The sequence below is a fragment of the Podarcis pityusensis genome (genome assembly GCF_964106645.2).
Source record: "Podarcis pityusensis genome assembly, chromosome: 12".
Taxonomy (NCBI): domain Eukaryota; kingdom Metazoa; phylum Chordata; class Lepidosauria; order Squamata; family Lacertidae; genus Podarcis; species Podarcis pityusensis.
In genome coordinates, this window is record NC_138037.1 from 46,548,390 (window position 1) to 46,565,841 (window position 17,452).

Here is a 17,452-nt window from a genome sequence, read left to right on the forward strand (position 1 = left end):
TCAAAGAAATGATTGAGCATTGAGAGTAAAAATAAATCACTCTATGTTAAAAACTATTGGCAGCTCTTCTAATTCTATGGTAAAACACACTAATTTAAAAATCCCCAGAAGTACCTGTGGTGAGGATGACAAAGGAGCACAAATGCCAGCGGAGGACTCTGACCGAAGAGATTTCCCACTCTGAATGGCTTCTTGATCTGTGGCTTGGCTGTGGCCTTTGCTAATTGGCTGAGGCATGTTAGAAGGTTCCAGAGAGCCAAACATACTCTTCCATTCCTCATTTACATTTGAATCTTGTTTTACGTGTTTTCTAGCTGGTCAGCAAGACCCAAAAGAAGGATCACTGTAAGATTTTGTTTATAACAAAACAACCAAAATGTACAGGATTCTAGCTGTATAAGCAGAGTTTTGAGTTACTTAACCTGATTTATTGTGGCATAATGTTAAACTGAGTGCTGGATCATATAAATCAGCTGTTACATGACTTGGGCAAAGGTTTCAATCCATCAACAGATGAAATAAACTTGGAATGCTTAGCCTAATTTTTGCAGATGACCCATGTCATCTTTATTTATACAGATCGGTGAATGAACCTTGTGGTTTTTTGCAAGGTTATGCTGGCCTTAGCATTAAGGAAGTAATTGTTCTAGAATGCCAAGTTTGTGGTGGTGGTGGTAGGGAAAGAATCATGTATCTCCAAGATGGTTTTTCAGGCCGTTATGTAAACACATCTAAAAGTTAGAACAGACACAGCCAATTATATCTGAAAAGGCAAGTTGGACAAATAGGGCAAAATACACAGAAACTTCATTTCAATATATTGTGCCTACCTAGCTTGAAAATGGGTTTCCTTATTATGACACTTTCAATTCACATGATTTTTACTTTTTTACAACCAACTACAGCTTCATATACTGCTGCCAAAGTTAAACTATAAAGGTAAAGGTACCCCTGACCGTTAGGTCCAGTCGCGAACGACTGTGGGGTTGAGTGCTCATTTTGCTCCCTCATCTTGCCAAGGGAGCCGGCATTTGTCCGCAGACAGCTTCCGGGTTATATGGCCAGCATGACTAAGCTGCTTCTGGCGAACCAGAGCAGCGCATGGAAATGCCATTTACCTTTCCCACTGGAGTGGTACCTATTTATCTACTTGTACTTTGAGGTGCTTTCGAACTGCTAGGTTTGCAGGAGCTGGGACCGAACAACGGGAGCTCACCCCGTTGCAGGGATTTGAACCGCCGACCTTCTGATCGGCAAGCCCTAGGCTCAGTGGTTTTAGACCACAGCGCCACCCCCGTCCCCCCAAGTTAAACTATACAAAGCTATAAAAACCTGTCCATTTTCCTATTTTAGTAGTTTAGCAGGAAACTAGACTGACAATTGGAGAAACATGACTGGAGGCTGTGAGAGAATATCTTGTAGTCAAGCTTGGTACAGAACCTCCATCCTCATATATTATACTAATTCACACAGGCCTATAGATCACTCAATAAGCCAGCACAATCACTTGTTATATGTTAATTGCTTCCATTAAGAAAACCTTGAGTTTCACATGAAAGCTTGATGGCCCATTCAAATCTGCAATGTTTCACCCACTAAACGATAAAGACGTATGTGAACTCAAGATGTTAAATTTCGCCTTCAGTCTGAAGAGTTCAATGTAAGCAGATATTCTAGATGTGGATGGAATGTGTTGATAGTGGACTCTTCCATGTCTACTATAAGCATTTTAAATCCTCCAATATAAAATTATAAACAAAGCAACAATGCAAATTACAAGACCATACTAACCACGTTTATCATCAGACTCCTGCTTAGTTTTAACAAGATCAACTTGTCTCCCGGTTATACCCAGAGCTGCCAAGTCTATCACTCCTTTCTGGGTGCTGTCATGAAGGTGGCTCTGGTCCACTATGTTGGCCTTCGCTTTGTTGGACTTCAGCATGAAGTCTCTTAAGGCTAACAGCTTGTCTTCTTCTTCCTCAGTCATTCCCTATCCCAAAAGAAAACAAAAAAATAGACAGTTCATCAAGACAGAGCAAAGATTTTCAGTTTTTAACATGTGGCAATTGGGCTCAAGAGGGTTCAGGATATAAAAGTTAGATTTACACTGTAACTAAAGAAATGTGTGGCTTTGGCTGCCACAATATAACAGGGCACCTTTTTTAAACAGGGACATTGGAAACTGCCTTATACGGAGCCAGGCCATTGGTCCAGCTAACTAAGTAGTCTTTTACTGGCTGGCGCCTGGCTCTGCAGGTGTCTCTTTAGACAAGAGGCACTCCAAGGCCTATGTAAACATCCCAGGAACTGAATGTGGGGCATGCAAAACAGATACTGTGGCACTGAACTATGGCCCTTCCCCAAATAATGGTCAGAATGTTGGAAGGTCTGTTGTGGGCTGCCCAGATACGAAAACATTTGGGAAATCAAGCCAATATGAGTTCTATGCAAGTTCTTATGCTGAGAGAGCTCTTACTCAATAGGAATCAATAATAAAACAGAATAATCTGGGACGAAGACCAACCACATAGTTTTGGTGACTATCTGATAAGCTTCCTGCAGCCATGGGTTCCTAAACAGAACTTCCATTTATGCACAAGCCCTACTGAAATGTAAAAGGACACCATTGCTGTTTCATAACTCAGATTCATTTCAATGGGGCTTGTGCAGGAGAAATTGTCAGCGCCGCTGGCAAAGTACTACTTTGATGTAGTACAGATGCTGAAACAATACATGTCCTTGCTTTATTGTGGATTCTCAGCACTACCATTATAGCAGTAAGAATATACTTGAGAAAGTAGCTTCTTCAACAGCTGCACAATTGCTGGATCTTCAGGGGGAGGGCAGTCGGGAAGAGCGCCATTCCTTTTCTTCTGACGAAGTTGTAGAGTTCTGAAAAGGCTTCCTATGTCCTTAGAACGCAGAGCGTAATCAAATATAGAACGGCTTACAGGCTCTTTGAGGACGCTCAGTAGGACTATTTCTTTATCTATCTGTAATTCAGGACAGGGAACAAGGAAGTAATCAGATGACCATAGAAATGCAACTGAGGAATTTTTCTTCTTGAGGGAATGAGTGGGAGGTCAGGTCTAGACACTGACCTCAGTGGTAGGTTTTGAAAGAAAGGGGACTGGCTGGTAAGTTTAAAAACTTTGCAAATATCTACTTCTTTTATATCAGACTATTTTGAGCTAGTTACTTTGGATAATATTAAATTACTTTTTGTTATTTGTGCAGCACTTTTTTCATTAAACTACTTTTTGTTATTTGTGCAACACTTTTTAACATGTAAAGGACTGCACAAGTCATACTGTGGTTTCCCTCGCAACAATCATCTGAGGAATGAAAACTACACTTTGCATTTAATGCAGGAAAGAGGAATCTGTGGCCCTCCATATGTTGTTGGACTCCGGCTCCCATCAGTCCCAGCCAGCATGGTCCGGGAACAAGGATGGTGGGTGATGGAGTCCCACAACAACTGGAGGGTCACAGGTGCCCCATCCCTAAAATGAAAGCTGAGAGCTAATCAGGATTTGCCCAGGGCCTGTTTGAACTATCTGGGCTATTTTATTAAAATGCTCCTCAGACCTGGCATGCATTTTGGCATGGCTTTGTTACACAACAGAACCTAGGTAGGATGGGTTTGTATGCATGATGAGCTGGGTCACACGTTGCACTGGCTGGTGTTTTGCATGAGTGGGGGGAAGCATCCATGTCACAAATCCCCCCTGTCCCTACTGAAATAATATATTTGAGTACTGAAAATGCATTAAAGGTGAAGGGACCCCTGACCATTAGGTCCAGTCGTGGCCGACTCGGGGGTTGCAGCACTCATCTCGCTTTATTGGCCGAGGGAGCCAGTGTACAGCTTCCGGGTTATGTGGCCAGCATGACTAAGCCGCTTCTAGTGAACCAGAGCAGCACACGGAAACGCCGTTTACCTTCCCGCCGGAGCGGTAGCTATTTATCTGCTTGCACTTTGACATGCTTTCGAACTGCTAGATTGGCAGGAGCAGGGACCAAGCAACGGGAGCTCACCCCATCGCGGGGATTCGAACCGCCGACCTTCTGATCGGCAAGTCCTAGGCTCTTTGGTTTAACCCACAGCGCCACCCAGGTCCCTTGAAAATGCATTAGGGATCACCATATTCCAGGTTTTCTCACCTCCACCAGCAGTAGCCAATGAAATCAGGCTGGGACAGCAAAATTCACATGATGCTTTTGCATCATGTGGTAAGCCATTGCAGCAGAGGTAGGGAGGGTTCACCACTGAGATGCTGGCATTCGCAGCACCTTCTTGATCATCCTAATATCTAACGAAGCTTTCAGAATCAGGGCATGAAGATATTAAGCTAAATTATTTTCAAGCCCTTCATATGCTGCAATTCCAAATGAAGGAAAGGTGCTTATCTAGTTGATTCCTTACCTGTATTATTGGCTGAGTGATAAAAGGATGCAGGTAAGGCATGAGTTTGCAATAAACATCAGCAATATTCAAATGTTGTGCTACAACAGTTATAAATCCTACTGCTCCATAGCGTATCCAAAGATTAGGGTGGCACAGGAATGGTGCTGCAGAAGGAAATGAACAAAAAGAGAGGAACCGATTTTAATTGATGTAAGTCATGCAATTAAAATTCTAAAAACAGGAACAAGTTCACACTCACACACATACTTCAGACTAAATTCCAAAGGGGATCCAACATAAAATAACACCAAATCAAGTTCACATTAGGATCTTGCCTCATGGCAGACACCTACCCTGGACTTTTGTTCCATTCTGACCTGCAACTGTATTATTACAGTTAAAATAAATCAAATGCCCTTTTTGCCTTTCCTGAAAACTCCCAAGCTCACTTCTTTCAGCAAAGGCACGAGCACATTTTTAAATGACATGACACTCAATATGTTTGACTCAGGTGGTCCCAGGAAATTCACTATCCATGAATTTTGTTGTGTAATGGCCCATTATGTGGGCTAGATTTCAATATCTTTTTCCAACTAAATGTGTCTCACAGACCACTTCCTTCAGGAAACCTTCTTCCTATAACTGGCACCTGTCAATGCCCCGATTTGTTCAGTCTCTCTCCCATGGGGCTGCTCCATGCTTTTCTTCCCCAAGCCCATGAGAGCAGACCTCTTCAGCCTTGCAGTAACTAACCATCTTGCTAGTCTGTGACATTCCATTTGGCACTTCAGGCCAAAAAGCCATTTTTAGTTGCCTTGACAACCAGCATTTGGGCACTGTAAATAAACATTATTCTGTTCAAATCCAAGTTGAGACTCGGTTGTCTTTGTTAATTTCCTCAGGTTATTAAAGTGTGGATAAGTCCTTCATGTGGCATTTAATGGACTCAGGATCTCTATGGTTTCTGTAACATGTGAACTAGAAGATGTGTAGAACTGGCAACAAAGACTTCTCAGCTTTCTAAGGCTGGAATCCTAAACACAGTCACTTTGAAATAAGCCCTAACATTCCTGAGTAAAAAAAGCATAAGGTAAGGCCAAGAACATAATACACACTGAATGACAACTGCTTAAATGTCATTCTGATTAGAAGTTCACAACTAAGTGATGCCATATGCTGGATAATGAAGTTGGCAATATAAACGGCATGCTAGACAAAAGATTGTTAAAAGTAGAAAATTGCTGCTATGGGAGCAGGCTTACCGATATCACAGGCAAACTCATAGATATGTGGTTTCTGCAAAAGTCCTAATTGGCACATACAGGTAAGGGCATTGAGGGCCTTATATATGACAAATTCTTCTGCATCACTGAGCCCTTGCTGGAGCAGAGGCTTTAGAATTGAAGAGCTTTGCCAGCCAACATAAGCAGCAACACCTGTAATCATGGCAGAATAAAAACAAATTACAATTCCTAAAAGCTAACGCAAGTAGAAATATCACATGCAAGCAGGGTTAACTCATGCAAGCCTGAAGAAGGGAAAAACCCAAATAAGTAGGGTTCAATTTGAGCTACCCATGAGCTTCAGTGCTTTTCATCATCAGGTCTCATCTTAAATCTATTTTCCACCATTAAATACAGTGGTATCTTGGTTCTCGAACTCAATCCGTTCTGGAAGTCCATTCGACGTACAAAACATTTGCAAACCAAGGCGCGACTTCTGATTGGCCCCAGAAACAATGCCAACAGCCAAAACGGACATTCGGCTTCCGAAAAACGTTCACAAACCAGAACACTTACTTCCAGGTTTTCGGCATTCGGGAGCCGATTGGTTCGTCAACTAAGCCGTTCGGGAACCAATGTACCACTGTAATGGATTCCAATGCCACAAGATAATATTATGGCCACTAGCATAGATGACTTTAAGATTGCCATATAGTCATGCCAGATAGATGTATGAGTTCTAAGAGTGAAGAATGGGACTTAACGTATTTCTGATTAAAACATGTGAGAGATAAACATCAAGAGATGGCATGTGACTATATTATCTCCCTTGCTAGGGAGCATCCAACTGGGTACAGAGAACTGCACTAGATATACTGTTGGTCATATCCACCAGGGTAATTCATATGTATTTATTATTGTTACTCAAACATAAGATGATTCAGCTATTATTGCCACACTTTAGGCCAGGCATGGCCAAACTCGGCCCTCCAGATGTTTTGTGACTACAACTCCCATCATCCCTAGCTAACAGGACCAGTGGTCAGGGATGATGGGAATTGTAGTCCCGAAACATCTGGAGGGCCAAGTTTGGCCATGCCTGCCTTCGGCTTAGTCCTTAGTCAACCCTTCCTCAACCTGTGCCCTGCAGATGTTTTGGGTGTTTCATCAGCCCTGACTACTGGCCTTGCTGGCTGGGGCTGGTGGGAGTTGTAGTCCAAAATATCTGCAGGGAACCAGGTTGGGGAGCACTGCCACTCAAACACAGACAATTAGTCATATAAGCAACTGAAACCTTCTTAATCCCCCAATTAAAAACTAACAGACCCTCATTTCATACACTGAAAATCTGCTTATAAAAAGCAAAAGGTAGCTGTGCTAGTCCCCAAGAAAAAACTATGAATTCCACAGTTGGAAAATACCTTTATGAGGATCAACCAATAAGTTTACAAAAATGTGGCAAATTTTCAAATTTTCTGAAAGTTTTCATCAGACAAGGTAGTATACAAAACCAGAGGTGTGGGGGAAGATGGATATCTGTAAAGACAATTCCTACCCAAGGGGTCTAAACTAAGGTCACCACTGTGCCCAAAACATAGTATAAAACATGCCTGCCTCCTTCACCATACATGTTGCTTCGACACTTGGGGTGACCTTGCCTGCAGTAATAGGCTGATGCAACTAGTCTTCCATAGATTAACTAGGTTTATTTACTTAAAATACCACCCTGTCTCTTCCTAAAACTTCTCCTAAATGTTGGCTTTGAGGTTAAAGTGTCTTCTGTGACAGGCTTGAGGGACTGTGTTCCTTCCTTGTGCTAATTCATTCTATCAATCTGCACATAAAAGGAATCCTGCACGCACTACCCCTTGATTTGTATAACGTCTGAAGAACAGTTCTGGAAAACTTGAAAGCTTACCACATTTCTGTGACTTTGGGGTTGGTCCTAATAAAGCTATCAGCCCAAATGTGACCTCAGGATAAAAAGCTGGTATTTGTTGTCAAGCACATACCCACTATGCTGTCAAAAAACGCTCCTCGTAAATGCCAGTCATTCTTATCGTTGAGAAAGGTGATCATATGGGAGAGGAGAACGTCGTTGGCTTTTTGACGACCAAAAAAGACACAAAGGCGAGTTATTCCATTTTCCATCAGCGTCTGCTTCACAATGTTTTCAGGGTCGCTCAGCAAAGTGACAACTTTCTGTTGGACCATTTCATGCAAGGCCTGAAGCTCTACAAAGAAGACCATAGAAAAAGGTTAAGGAAAAACCAGATGTGACTGTGTTATCATCCTTGTGATGTATTATTTGCACTCAGGAATCCCGCCTTTTGTTGGTCATTATTTTTGTATTATTTAATATATATTTTTAAAACACACACACACTCATATATATAACGGCATTAGGCCATGGGTGGTCAAAGGCCATGGGTTGGGCCCACAGCATACACATCAGGGCGCAGTCACAGCCCCACATGAACTGCAACACTCGCATTGAGTTTCTATGCTTCCTTGTTCTAAACTGGTTGAGGTTATGGTATCCAATTTGCTGCACTGACAATGTCACTGCTTCTAAAGGAATCATGTATGCCAGGCATGTCCAAATTTCAAGAGACTGAGATCTACTCCCACTATAAAAAACTGGCAGTGATCTACCAGAGTTGTTGAACTTTTTTAGGGAGCCAAAGTTTTTTGGGGGGGGGGGAGCACTCCATGATCTACTTCGATCTACCATGGACCCCCCGCAATCTGCCAGTGGCTCGCGATCTACCTGTTGGATGTATGTGGTTATGTGTGTAAGTAGATCAGCAAATATGCAGAAAAAGCACTATGTTAACAACACCCAAGAAATTCAATTTTCTGGCCATTCCTATAACTTCAAAGGTTACTTCTAGGCCTGCTGCGGCTTGAGGAGCACAAGGATAAAAGACTGCCCTTCAGATGGCAGGGGAAGGGATAGTGGATAGAACAGAGAAAGAGAGAATGAGCAGAAGCAGGACCAGCACGCAATTGTGGGTAGAAAAACATTTTGATCAGGAGACGAACCTCTTGTGGGTAGCTTTGTGTAGCCTTGGAGTGAGAGGTTTAGAGTAGATGCGCAACATTGAAACTGAAGGGACAACTAAAAGTCTCCCTGACTATTTGCTCAATTAAACACCTTAGATTTTAGAAACTAGGAAGCAACTCCTCTTTAGAGGTACTTGCTGCACAGAACCTAAAGTTCACTCTGCAAACATTACGTTCCTCACACACTTCAGTGTTGAGGATATACCTGTGCACTTACGCCCATTGGAGTGATCTCCTTAACACTATAGGGAATATGGAAGGCTCTAGTTTAGGGATGAGGAACTTCTTTCAGCCAGAAGGTTACACTACCTCATCAGCAACCTTCCAGGGACACATGCCAGTGGTGGATGAGGCCAGAGGCAAAGGTTGTTGGAAAAACTGATATGACTCTTAACTTTGTACAGTAGGCTATATTCTAGACACACAAGTGCTGGAGATTTCTACCTCCCACAAACACATCTAGCCATCCAAGCAAACAAGCGGGATTATCACAGATAAAGGTCACTCTACCACTCTGATTGATAAGGGCTTGATCAGGGCACAAAGCAGGGCAATGGGAGTGGTGTGGCCTGGGAAGAGTCCAAAGGCCAGTGAGAAAGGCCTGGATTGCTAAATCCGCCCCCGTGCCTCATGTTCCCCACTTCTGCTTTACGTGCAAAACTCTATTTATTCAAAATATTTTATCTTCTTTGAGCAGCTATTTTTAGGCTGCCTTGTAGGACAATGTTTTCTCTGTGCTCTGTCAAGTTCCACAGAGCTTTAAAATGCCAAGAAGGGTGATGGCTATCCTTAAGTCATAATTTCTTGCTAGGATGATCACCAGTCTGATTTCCTGAAGGACTGGATAAAGGTATCGCGGCTTGACTGTGGCACTGGTCTTTTGGTGCCTCTTTCTCAGTAGGAATTGGGAGACTATCTTAAATCCCTTCTGTAGTTCTCAGCATCCTTCTGGAATCTGAACCATAACGATGAAAAAAATTAACAGTCTCTTGAGTCTATGCATGTTCATTTGGACACAACAACCACTACATCCAATTGGGCTTACTCCCCAATAAGTATTCATATGAGCATGCTCTAAGTAAAGGAAAGTGAAAGATACATTACCAGTATCATAATTTTCACTTGGATGTGTTGCATCATCCATTTCTTCACTATTTGGTTCATTCTCCATGTTCAAGTTTTTCAACTGGACAAGTTCTAGGAATCTCAGAGCAGTTTCTGCCAACAGTGCTATGTTTTCTGCAAATATCAGAGCAGGATGTAAGAGACAGATAATCCACGTTTTTTTAAAAAAAGATTAACAACAGCAGCAACAGTGGCAATAGTTTTAAGCACAGGTGATATGTGATTAAAATGTGAAGGCTCTCAGAATAACAGCATCTTATACTGGCTTACCCCAGACATAGAAAACCAAGCTTGAACTTTGAGAAATTGCTTCCTTTACCAGTTTTTTGGAGGCAGGGCATGGGCAATAGCCACCAATGATGCCCATTTCATGTCTGTGCCATATGGACCTCGGCACGACCATCATATTCTGTGTGTGGGTTCCAAGAGACCCCTCACATACTGGCAAAAACAGAATGCAGGTCTAGACAAACTTGTTTCAGATCCAAAGAAACCAATGATCATTCTGGCATTCTTGTGTCAGAAGCACAAGTAGCAGGGCACACTCCTGGTTGGTTTGTTATTTTTAGAGGAGTAAGACAGGCAGATGGTAGGACCCAAACATGTTTTTGCCATTGACATTCTGGCCTATTTATTTAATTTAGACACAACAGGTCATTCTGATAATTTCTTTTTTTTATCCCCCAAATTCTCATACAAGGAAAAATAAATTCAGCACTAAATAAAAATCTACATTTGCAGACACTTCCCTCTTTATTCCAGTTGTGATTTTAAAAAAGAAATGCAATGACATCAAAGAAAACCTTCCCCAAAGCCCCCCATCTCCCCTCTTACCAGCATAAGCCAGTCGGACAATAGTGGCTTCATCTTGGGCCAAATGTGCAATACCTGGCAAGATGTACTCTGGGTAGATATTGATATCATTACGTGGTACTTCTTTGACCAGAGCAAGAACTTTAGTGAGTGTCCTAACAGCTTCTGCCCTTACTCTGGGCACAGAGTCATTGCTGAAATGCAAGAGATAAGGCGTGATACGATCCAGCAGAATTTCCACACTTAACCTGGGTGCCAACTGGAGAATCAGTTCCAAAGCAGCCAGCTTTGAATCACAGTATTTGAGGGTCTGAAGGCAGGACGTTATCACCGACACCAAAATGACCAGCCCATTTTCCTTTGTCTCTCCTTCAGCTTTTTCGGTTTGGTCATGCCCACAGAGATTATGGATAATGTTGTCCAGATCTTTACGTATAACGAGAATGCGCTCATCTGCAGATACAAAGGTTTCCTTGGCAAACTGTGCCATGTAAGGCTGGAGGAAAGTATAAAATATTTCAGGAAATGCGTTGTTTCGTTGTTGTTTCAAGTAGTCTTCAGCTGCTAAACGTTTTTCTGGTTCACAGTGGATCATCTGGGTAACCTTCAGATAAAAGAGAGCAAAAAGAGCAAGGTGAAGGCAATGCTTTATTATTAAAGTAGGTATGGAAAATGCAATAAGCCACTGTAAATAGAATGGAATTAGTTACCAGTTCTCTAATACTCCGGTCTTCAATTTTATTCAGGACTTGTTCAGGGGAAAAGAGGCCATTTCTATACGCCAAAAGCTGTGACAAGTCAAACAGAGGTACACCTTCTGTAAAGAGCTCAGCTATTACGCAACCTGGAAAATACAGAACAGCTTCCTGAGAATTATTTGGTAGACATCTCTTGTTTTGCCTGCTCATAACCAAGACTATAAAAGATGGAGATGATGTCACTTTCCAATTGGCCACACATTCCTTTTCAAGTTTGAGCATTTAAGAAGACATCACTTCTCTCCACCTCTATAGTTCATTCAACTTCCAGCCCTCAGTGCTCTAGTTACCAATATAGAACCATGATCCTGCACTCCAAAAACTGACATGAGGAGGCTGATGAAGACTTCAGCTTGCAGCACAGGAACTTGCTTTTTCTAACTCTATTGCTATAATAAATACTACTACTACTAATAATAATAATAGTAAATTAGTAGTACAGTGGTACCTCGGGTTAAGAACTTAATTCGTTCTGGAGGTCCGTTCTTAACCTGAAACTGTTCTTAACCTGAAGCGCCACTTTAGCTAATGGGGCTTCTCGCTGCCGCCAGAGCATGATTTCTGTTCTCATCCTGAAGCAAAATTCTTAACCCGAGGTACTATTTCTGGGTTAGTGGAGTCTGTAACCTGAAGCGTATGTAACCTGAAGCGTATGTAACCCGAAGTACCACTGTAGTAGTACCTTGCCCATCTGACTGCGTTGCCCCAGCCACTCTGGGCGGCTTCCAGCATATATAAAAACAGAGTAAAACATTAAATCTTAAAAAGCTTCCCTATACAGGGCTTCCCTCAGATGTTTCCTAAATGTTATATAATTACGCATCTCCTTAACATCTGATGGGAGGGCATTCTATTTCTTTTACAAGAAATAGAAACCCCATCAAATTGGGGTGTGTGGGAAAAGCGTATCAACCACATCCTTTTTTTTTTCCCCCCTCTGGTGTTCAAATGATCTTGGAAACCATCACTGAGAACCAGTAAGAATACGACTTCCGGGGGCGGCGCGAACGGCAATGGCGGTCCTCTTCTGAATGGGAGAGGAGGCTCCGCAGGCAACGGGTCGTCCGCTACGGCGAAGCGGAGACCCATTCTGGAAAACCCCAGGCAGCAAGAGCCTGGGGTCTTGAGGCTCGGTGGGCGCCTTGAGCGACCCTCCAAGTGCAAAAGGAACCCCGTAAGGGGCTCCGGAGCGCGGAGGGGGGTTGCGGCGCTGAGAGCTGCTTCACAGCCTGTGGAGCGAAGCCGCGCTGCTGCTGCCGGTGAGCGCTGATCCCTTTTCCTGCTAAATTACGGATTCGGACGAAAAGCAACTAACTTGTGAGTAAAAGACTGAGTCACTTGAAATTAGAGACTTTAAAGGGAAAATCTAAATTGGCTTGAACTTGGCTGAAAGCGGAGAGACGTGGAAGCAGGAAGTCCGTCTTCCGCAGCCATTGAACTTGAAAAAAGCAATCAGCTGGAGGAGTGGAGGCTGAAAGAAAGAGATTCTAAGCTTTACAGATCTAAGCATCTATTGAACTTGCATCTTAAAGTAAAGACTTTAAGCTAAAGATTTGGGATTATTACTTGCACTTGACTTTCCTCCTTTTATTGGATTACAAATTAGAAGGTGAAACCCAGAGTCAGGAGCTGCCTGAGCACTAAGGGAGCTGTCAGCACTGCAGATTTGGATACTGTATATTGGAACTTGAAACAATCTGAGGGTATTGAGACCTTTTAAATTTGAAACACTCTTTTTGGAGATAAATAAGCACTGTCTGTAACAAAGTGATAAATTTATAAACTCTGCTAAACATTTGTATTTGAAGGTTCTTGGACATTAAATTAGACTCTGAAAGACATTTTAAGCTCCCTCTAGAGGATTGGATTAAAACAGTGACTTTACATGTACATTTTACTTTCGATTCCCTTGTTGTTTGCTTGCTCTGGACCTTTCCATTCCCATGGGAATAACTCAGTGTGACCTTGACTGACAGATAACGTTGGAATGAGTGGCACAAGAAAAAGAGGGAGAGCTAAACAAACAACTTTAACAACTCTAACCTCAGCCTCGCAGACACGTAGATCATCTGTACCTACTTTGCCCTCAGAAGTGGAGGGAGAGGGCGAAGCAGAGCAGTTACAATTGGAAGATATGGCCTTAGGAGTATCTGTTTCTGTTCTAGACAAAATTTTTGAAAAATTGGAAGCTTTGGACAAGAAAGTAGATGCGCAATCAGCAAAGATTGACAAAAATACAGAATGTCTAAATAAATTAACTACACAAGTGGTACAGAATGCACAAGCAATTGGACAGTTAACGGAGGCCTCAGCAGAAAATCGGAAATTGGCTGAGGACACCAGACAAAAATTAGAAAATTTAGAGCAAGAGGTAAGACCACTCACTAAACAAGTTGGGGAACATCAGATTTATCTCTCTATGATAGAACTGCGAAATCGTGAGAATAACTTGAGGATTAGATCATTACAAGAGGCAGAAGAAGGACATCTAACTGAGTTTTTGACCAAAGAATTCTCCAAGTTCTGGAATTTGGAAGAAAAGGACTTTAAAATCGTGTCAGCTTTTAGACTTGGAAGATTCATAAAGAAGGAGAGGCCCAGAGACTGTTTGATAACATTGAGATCAAAGGAGGAAAGGGATAAGATCTTGGGCCTACATTTCGTAAAATCACTGGAGGTTTTGGATAGAAGAATTGAAATCTATAAAGATATCCCAAGACTACTGCTGGATCTTAGAGCCGCCTATTTTGAACTTGCTAAACTACTAAGGAGCAACGCAATTCCATTCAGGTGGGAATTTCCCCAAGGAATATCTTTTACCTTTAGAGGGAGAAAGGTTAAAGTAAGAACACTGGAAGAGAGAGACAAATTCCTGTCTACATACGGAGAGGACCTTCAAAAAGGAATTGAACTACCTTCTGGGCCTGAGGCAACGCCAGTACCAACACCAGCACCTGTGGAACTTGAAGATCCTGAGAACAAGATACCACCCCTTGAAAAATAACCAGATAGTTCAGGATGTCTCTGCAACTGTTGAGCTGGAATATTAATGGTTGTAACATTCCGGAAAAAAGGAAGAAAATATTTCATATATTAAAAAAAGAACAATTGGACATTATTTGTTTACAAGAAACACATGTGACGAGGCTCCACAGAAAAGTGTTAATAAATAAAAGATTGGGCCAGGAATTTGTATCGTCGGACAAAGTCAAGAAGAGAGGCGTGGTGATATATGCAAAAGAGAGCCTGTCACCTAAATTCCTATTTAAAGATGAACATGGAAGAATTTTGGCTATTGAGATACAATATCAAGGAGAGAAACTGTTGATATTAGGAATCTATGCACCTAATGAAGGGAAATCGGAATTTTACAAGAAGTTGCAGGAGACAATGCTGGACTATCTGGATTACAACAACATCATAATGATGGGAGATATGAATGGGGTCGTATCAACTAACATGGACAAGTCACAAAGTCAAAATGTTACAAAAGACGGCAGACTACCTAAAACTTTTTTCGAAATGACTGACAATATGGATTTGATTGACATTTGGAGGACAAAGAACCCACTAGGAAGAGAGGGAACATTCTTTTCTGAAGCCCAACTGACCTGGACAAGAATCGACCAAATATGGATTTCTAGAGGCCTGGCACCTAAGGTCAGAAAAGTGGAAATCTGCCCAAAGACCTGCTCCGACCATAATGCAGTAAAGATGGATATGACACTATTACCAACTGGATCCTTTAGATGGAAGATGAATGACAATTTGTTTAGAGATCAGGAAATTACCAAGAAGGCCCAAAAAGTTTTGAAGGACTACTTTGAGATAAACATGAATAATATGGTGGAAAAAAGAATAATCTGGGACGCAAGCAAAGCTGTAATGAGGGGATTCTTGATACAACAGAATGCAGTAAAGAAAAGAACACAAAATGAGAAAAAAGATAAGATCTTGGATAAAATAAAAGAATTAGAGAAGAAATTAAGAGTGAATCCGAAGTCACAGCCAACTCTGAGAGAAATTAAACTTTATCAAACACAATATTCTAAATTGATAAATCAGGAAATTGAATGGAAGGTTAAATTAATGAAACAAAAAACGTTTGAGTCGGCGAATAAATGTGGAAAACTGCTAGCTTGGCAGTTGAAGAGAAGACAAAGATTAAATACTGTTACAAACTTAGAGGTTGATGGAAAAAACATCCAGAATCCAGTGGATATCAGAAAGTGTTTCCAGAGATACTTCAAAAAATTATACACCCAAGGGCCGCAAGACGATGTTGAGATTAAACAATTTTTGGCAAAAAACGGATTATCTAAATTGTCACAAGAAAATAGGACAATCCTGAATTCTAAAATAACACGACAGGAGATCGAACAAGCCATCCAGAACATGCAACTTGGCAAATCTCCAGGACCAGATGGGCTGACCTCCAAGTACTATAAGACATTAAAAGACTATTTGATACAACCTTTATGGAGGTCAGCAATGAAATTATGGAGGGGAAGAGGGCACCGGAGTCTTGGAAGGAAGCGTTCATCACATTAATACCAAAGTCGGAAGCTGAAAAGACACAACTTAAGAACTACCGTCCCATCTCTCTTTTAAATGTGGATTACAAAATATTTGCAGACATTTTGGCAAATAGATTTAAAAAAGTTTTAAATGAAGTAATTCATAAGGACCAGGCCGGTTTTCTCCCAGGTAGACATCTGTTTGCTAATACAAGGAACATTATTGACATTTTGGAACTTTTGCAAACAGACATAAATACAAAAGCAGTTTTAATTTTTATAGACGCGGAGAAGGCCTTTGACAATATCTCCTGGAAATTTATGATGGGAAATTTAAAAGAGATGGGAGTGGGACGGGGTTTTGAGAATGGGATTGAGGCGATATATTCAGAACAGAAAGCTAAACTGATAGTTAATAATGTGGTTACAGAAGAGTTTAAAATTGAAAAAGGGACACGACAAGGTTGCCCTATTTCCCCTTTGTTATTCATTTCGGTTCTGGAAGTGCTATTGAACATGATTAGAGGGGATCGGTTGGTGGAAGGAATTCAGGTCGGTCAGAAACAATATAAATTAAAAGCTTTCGCAGATGACCTGGTTTTGACCTTGCAGAAGCCAGAGCCCAGTACGAAAAGAGTATTACAACTGATTAATGACTTTGGTCGGGTGGCTGGATTTAAACTAAATAAACAGAAAACTAAGGTTTTGGGGAAAAATTTGACTGACACAGAGTCAGAACGGTTTCAGAATGAGACGGAACTTAATGTGGTTAAAAAAGTAAAATACCTAGGGGTAAACATAACAGCAAAAAACCTAAGTCTATTTAAGGATAATTATGAAAAATGCTGGGTAGAAATTAAGAGAGACTTAGATAGTTGGTCAAAATTGAAACTTTCTTTGTTAGGCCGAATTGCTGCTATCAAGATGAATGTATTGCCAAGGATGTTGTTTTTATTTCAAACACTTCAGGTTTTGGACAAAACGGAGTGCTTTCAGAAGTGGCAGAGAGACATTTCTAAGTTTGTCTGGCAGGGCAAAAAGCCCAGAATTAAGTTTAAGATACTAACCGATGCAAAACAAAGAGGGGGCTTTGCCCTGCCAGACTTAAAGTTGTACTATGAAGCCGCAGCGTTCTGCTGGCTAAAAGACTGGCTACTTCTTGAAGACACTGATGTGTTAGATTTGGAAGGGTTTAACAATGCCTTTGGATGGCATGCATATTTATGGTATGACAAGGTTAAAGCAAATAAGGCCTTTAAGAACCATATTGTCAGAAAATCATTGTTTAATGTCTGGACAAAATATAAAGACTTGCTGGAAAATAAAACACCAAGGTGGCTTTCACCTTTGGAAGCCAAGGCCCGAAAAAGACCCAATATGGAGGCTAAATGGCCAAAATATTGGGAAATACTAGAAAAGGATGGAGACAATTGGAAATTGCAGAGTTTGGAGAAAATGAAAGACAAAGTGCGAGATTGGTTACATTACGCTCAGATTAAAGAAGTTTTTAAAAATGATAAGAAACTAGGGTTCCAGGTG

At 41.4% G+C, this 17,452-nt stretch overlaps 1 protein-coding gene across 1 annotated transcript in view; it reads right to left on the bottom strand.

The window, feature by feature from the left end:
• The window catches only part of PIK3R4 (phosphoinositide-3-kinase regulatory subunit 4), a 34,631-nt gene that overhangs the window by 11,215 nt on the left and 5,964 nt on the right, over nucleotides 1-17,452 (bottom strand). The window contains exons 3-11 of the mRNA XM_080974564.1: nucleotides 11,349-11,482; nucleotides 10,660-11,242; nucleotides 9,805-9,939; nucleotides 7,647-7,868; nucleotides 5,674-5,847; nucleotides 4,430-4,575; nucleotides 2,793-2,996; nucleotides 1,792-1,993; nucleotides 115-314 (exon numbers count right to left, since the gene is read on the bottom strand). Coding sequence (XP_080830690.1) covers nucleotides 115-314; nucleotides 1,792-1,993; nucleotides 2,793-2,996; nucleotides 4,430-4,575; nucleotides 5,674-5,847; nucleotides 7,647-7,868; nucleotides 9,805-9,939; nucleotides 10,660-11,242; nucleotides 11,349-11,482 — 2,000 coding nt within the window. The remainder of the gene's footprint in view (nucleotides 1-114; nucleotides 315-1,791; nucleotides 1,994-2,792; nucleotides 2,997-4,429; nucleotides 4,576-5,673; nucleotides 5,848-7,646; nucleotides 7,869-9,804; nucleotides 9,940-10,659; nucleotides 11,243-11,348; nucleotides 11,483-17,452) is intronic.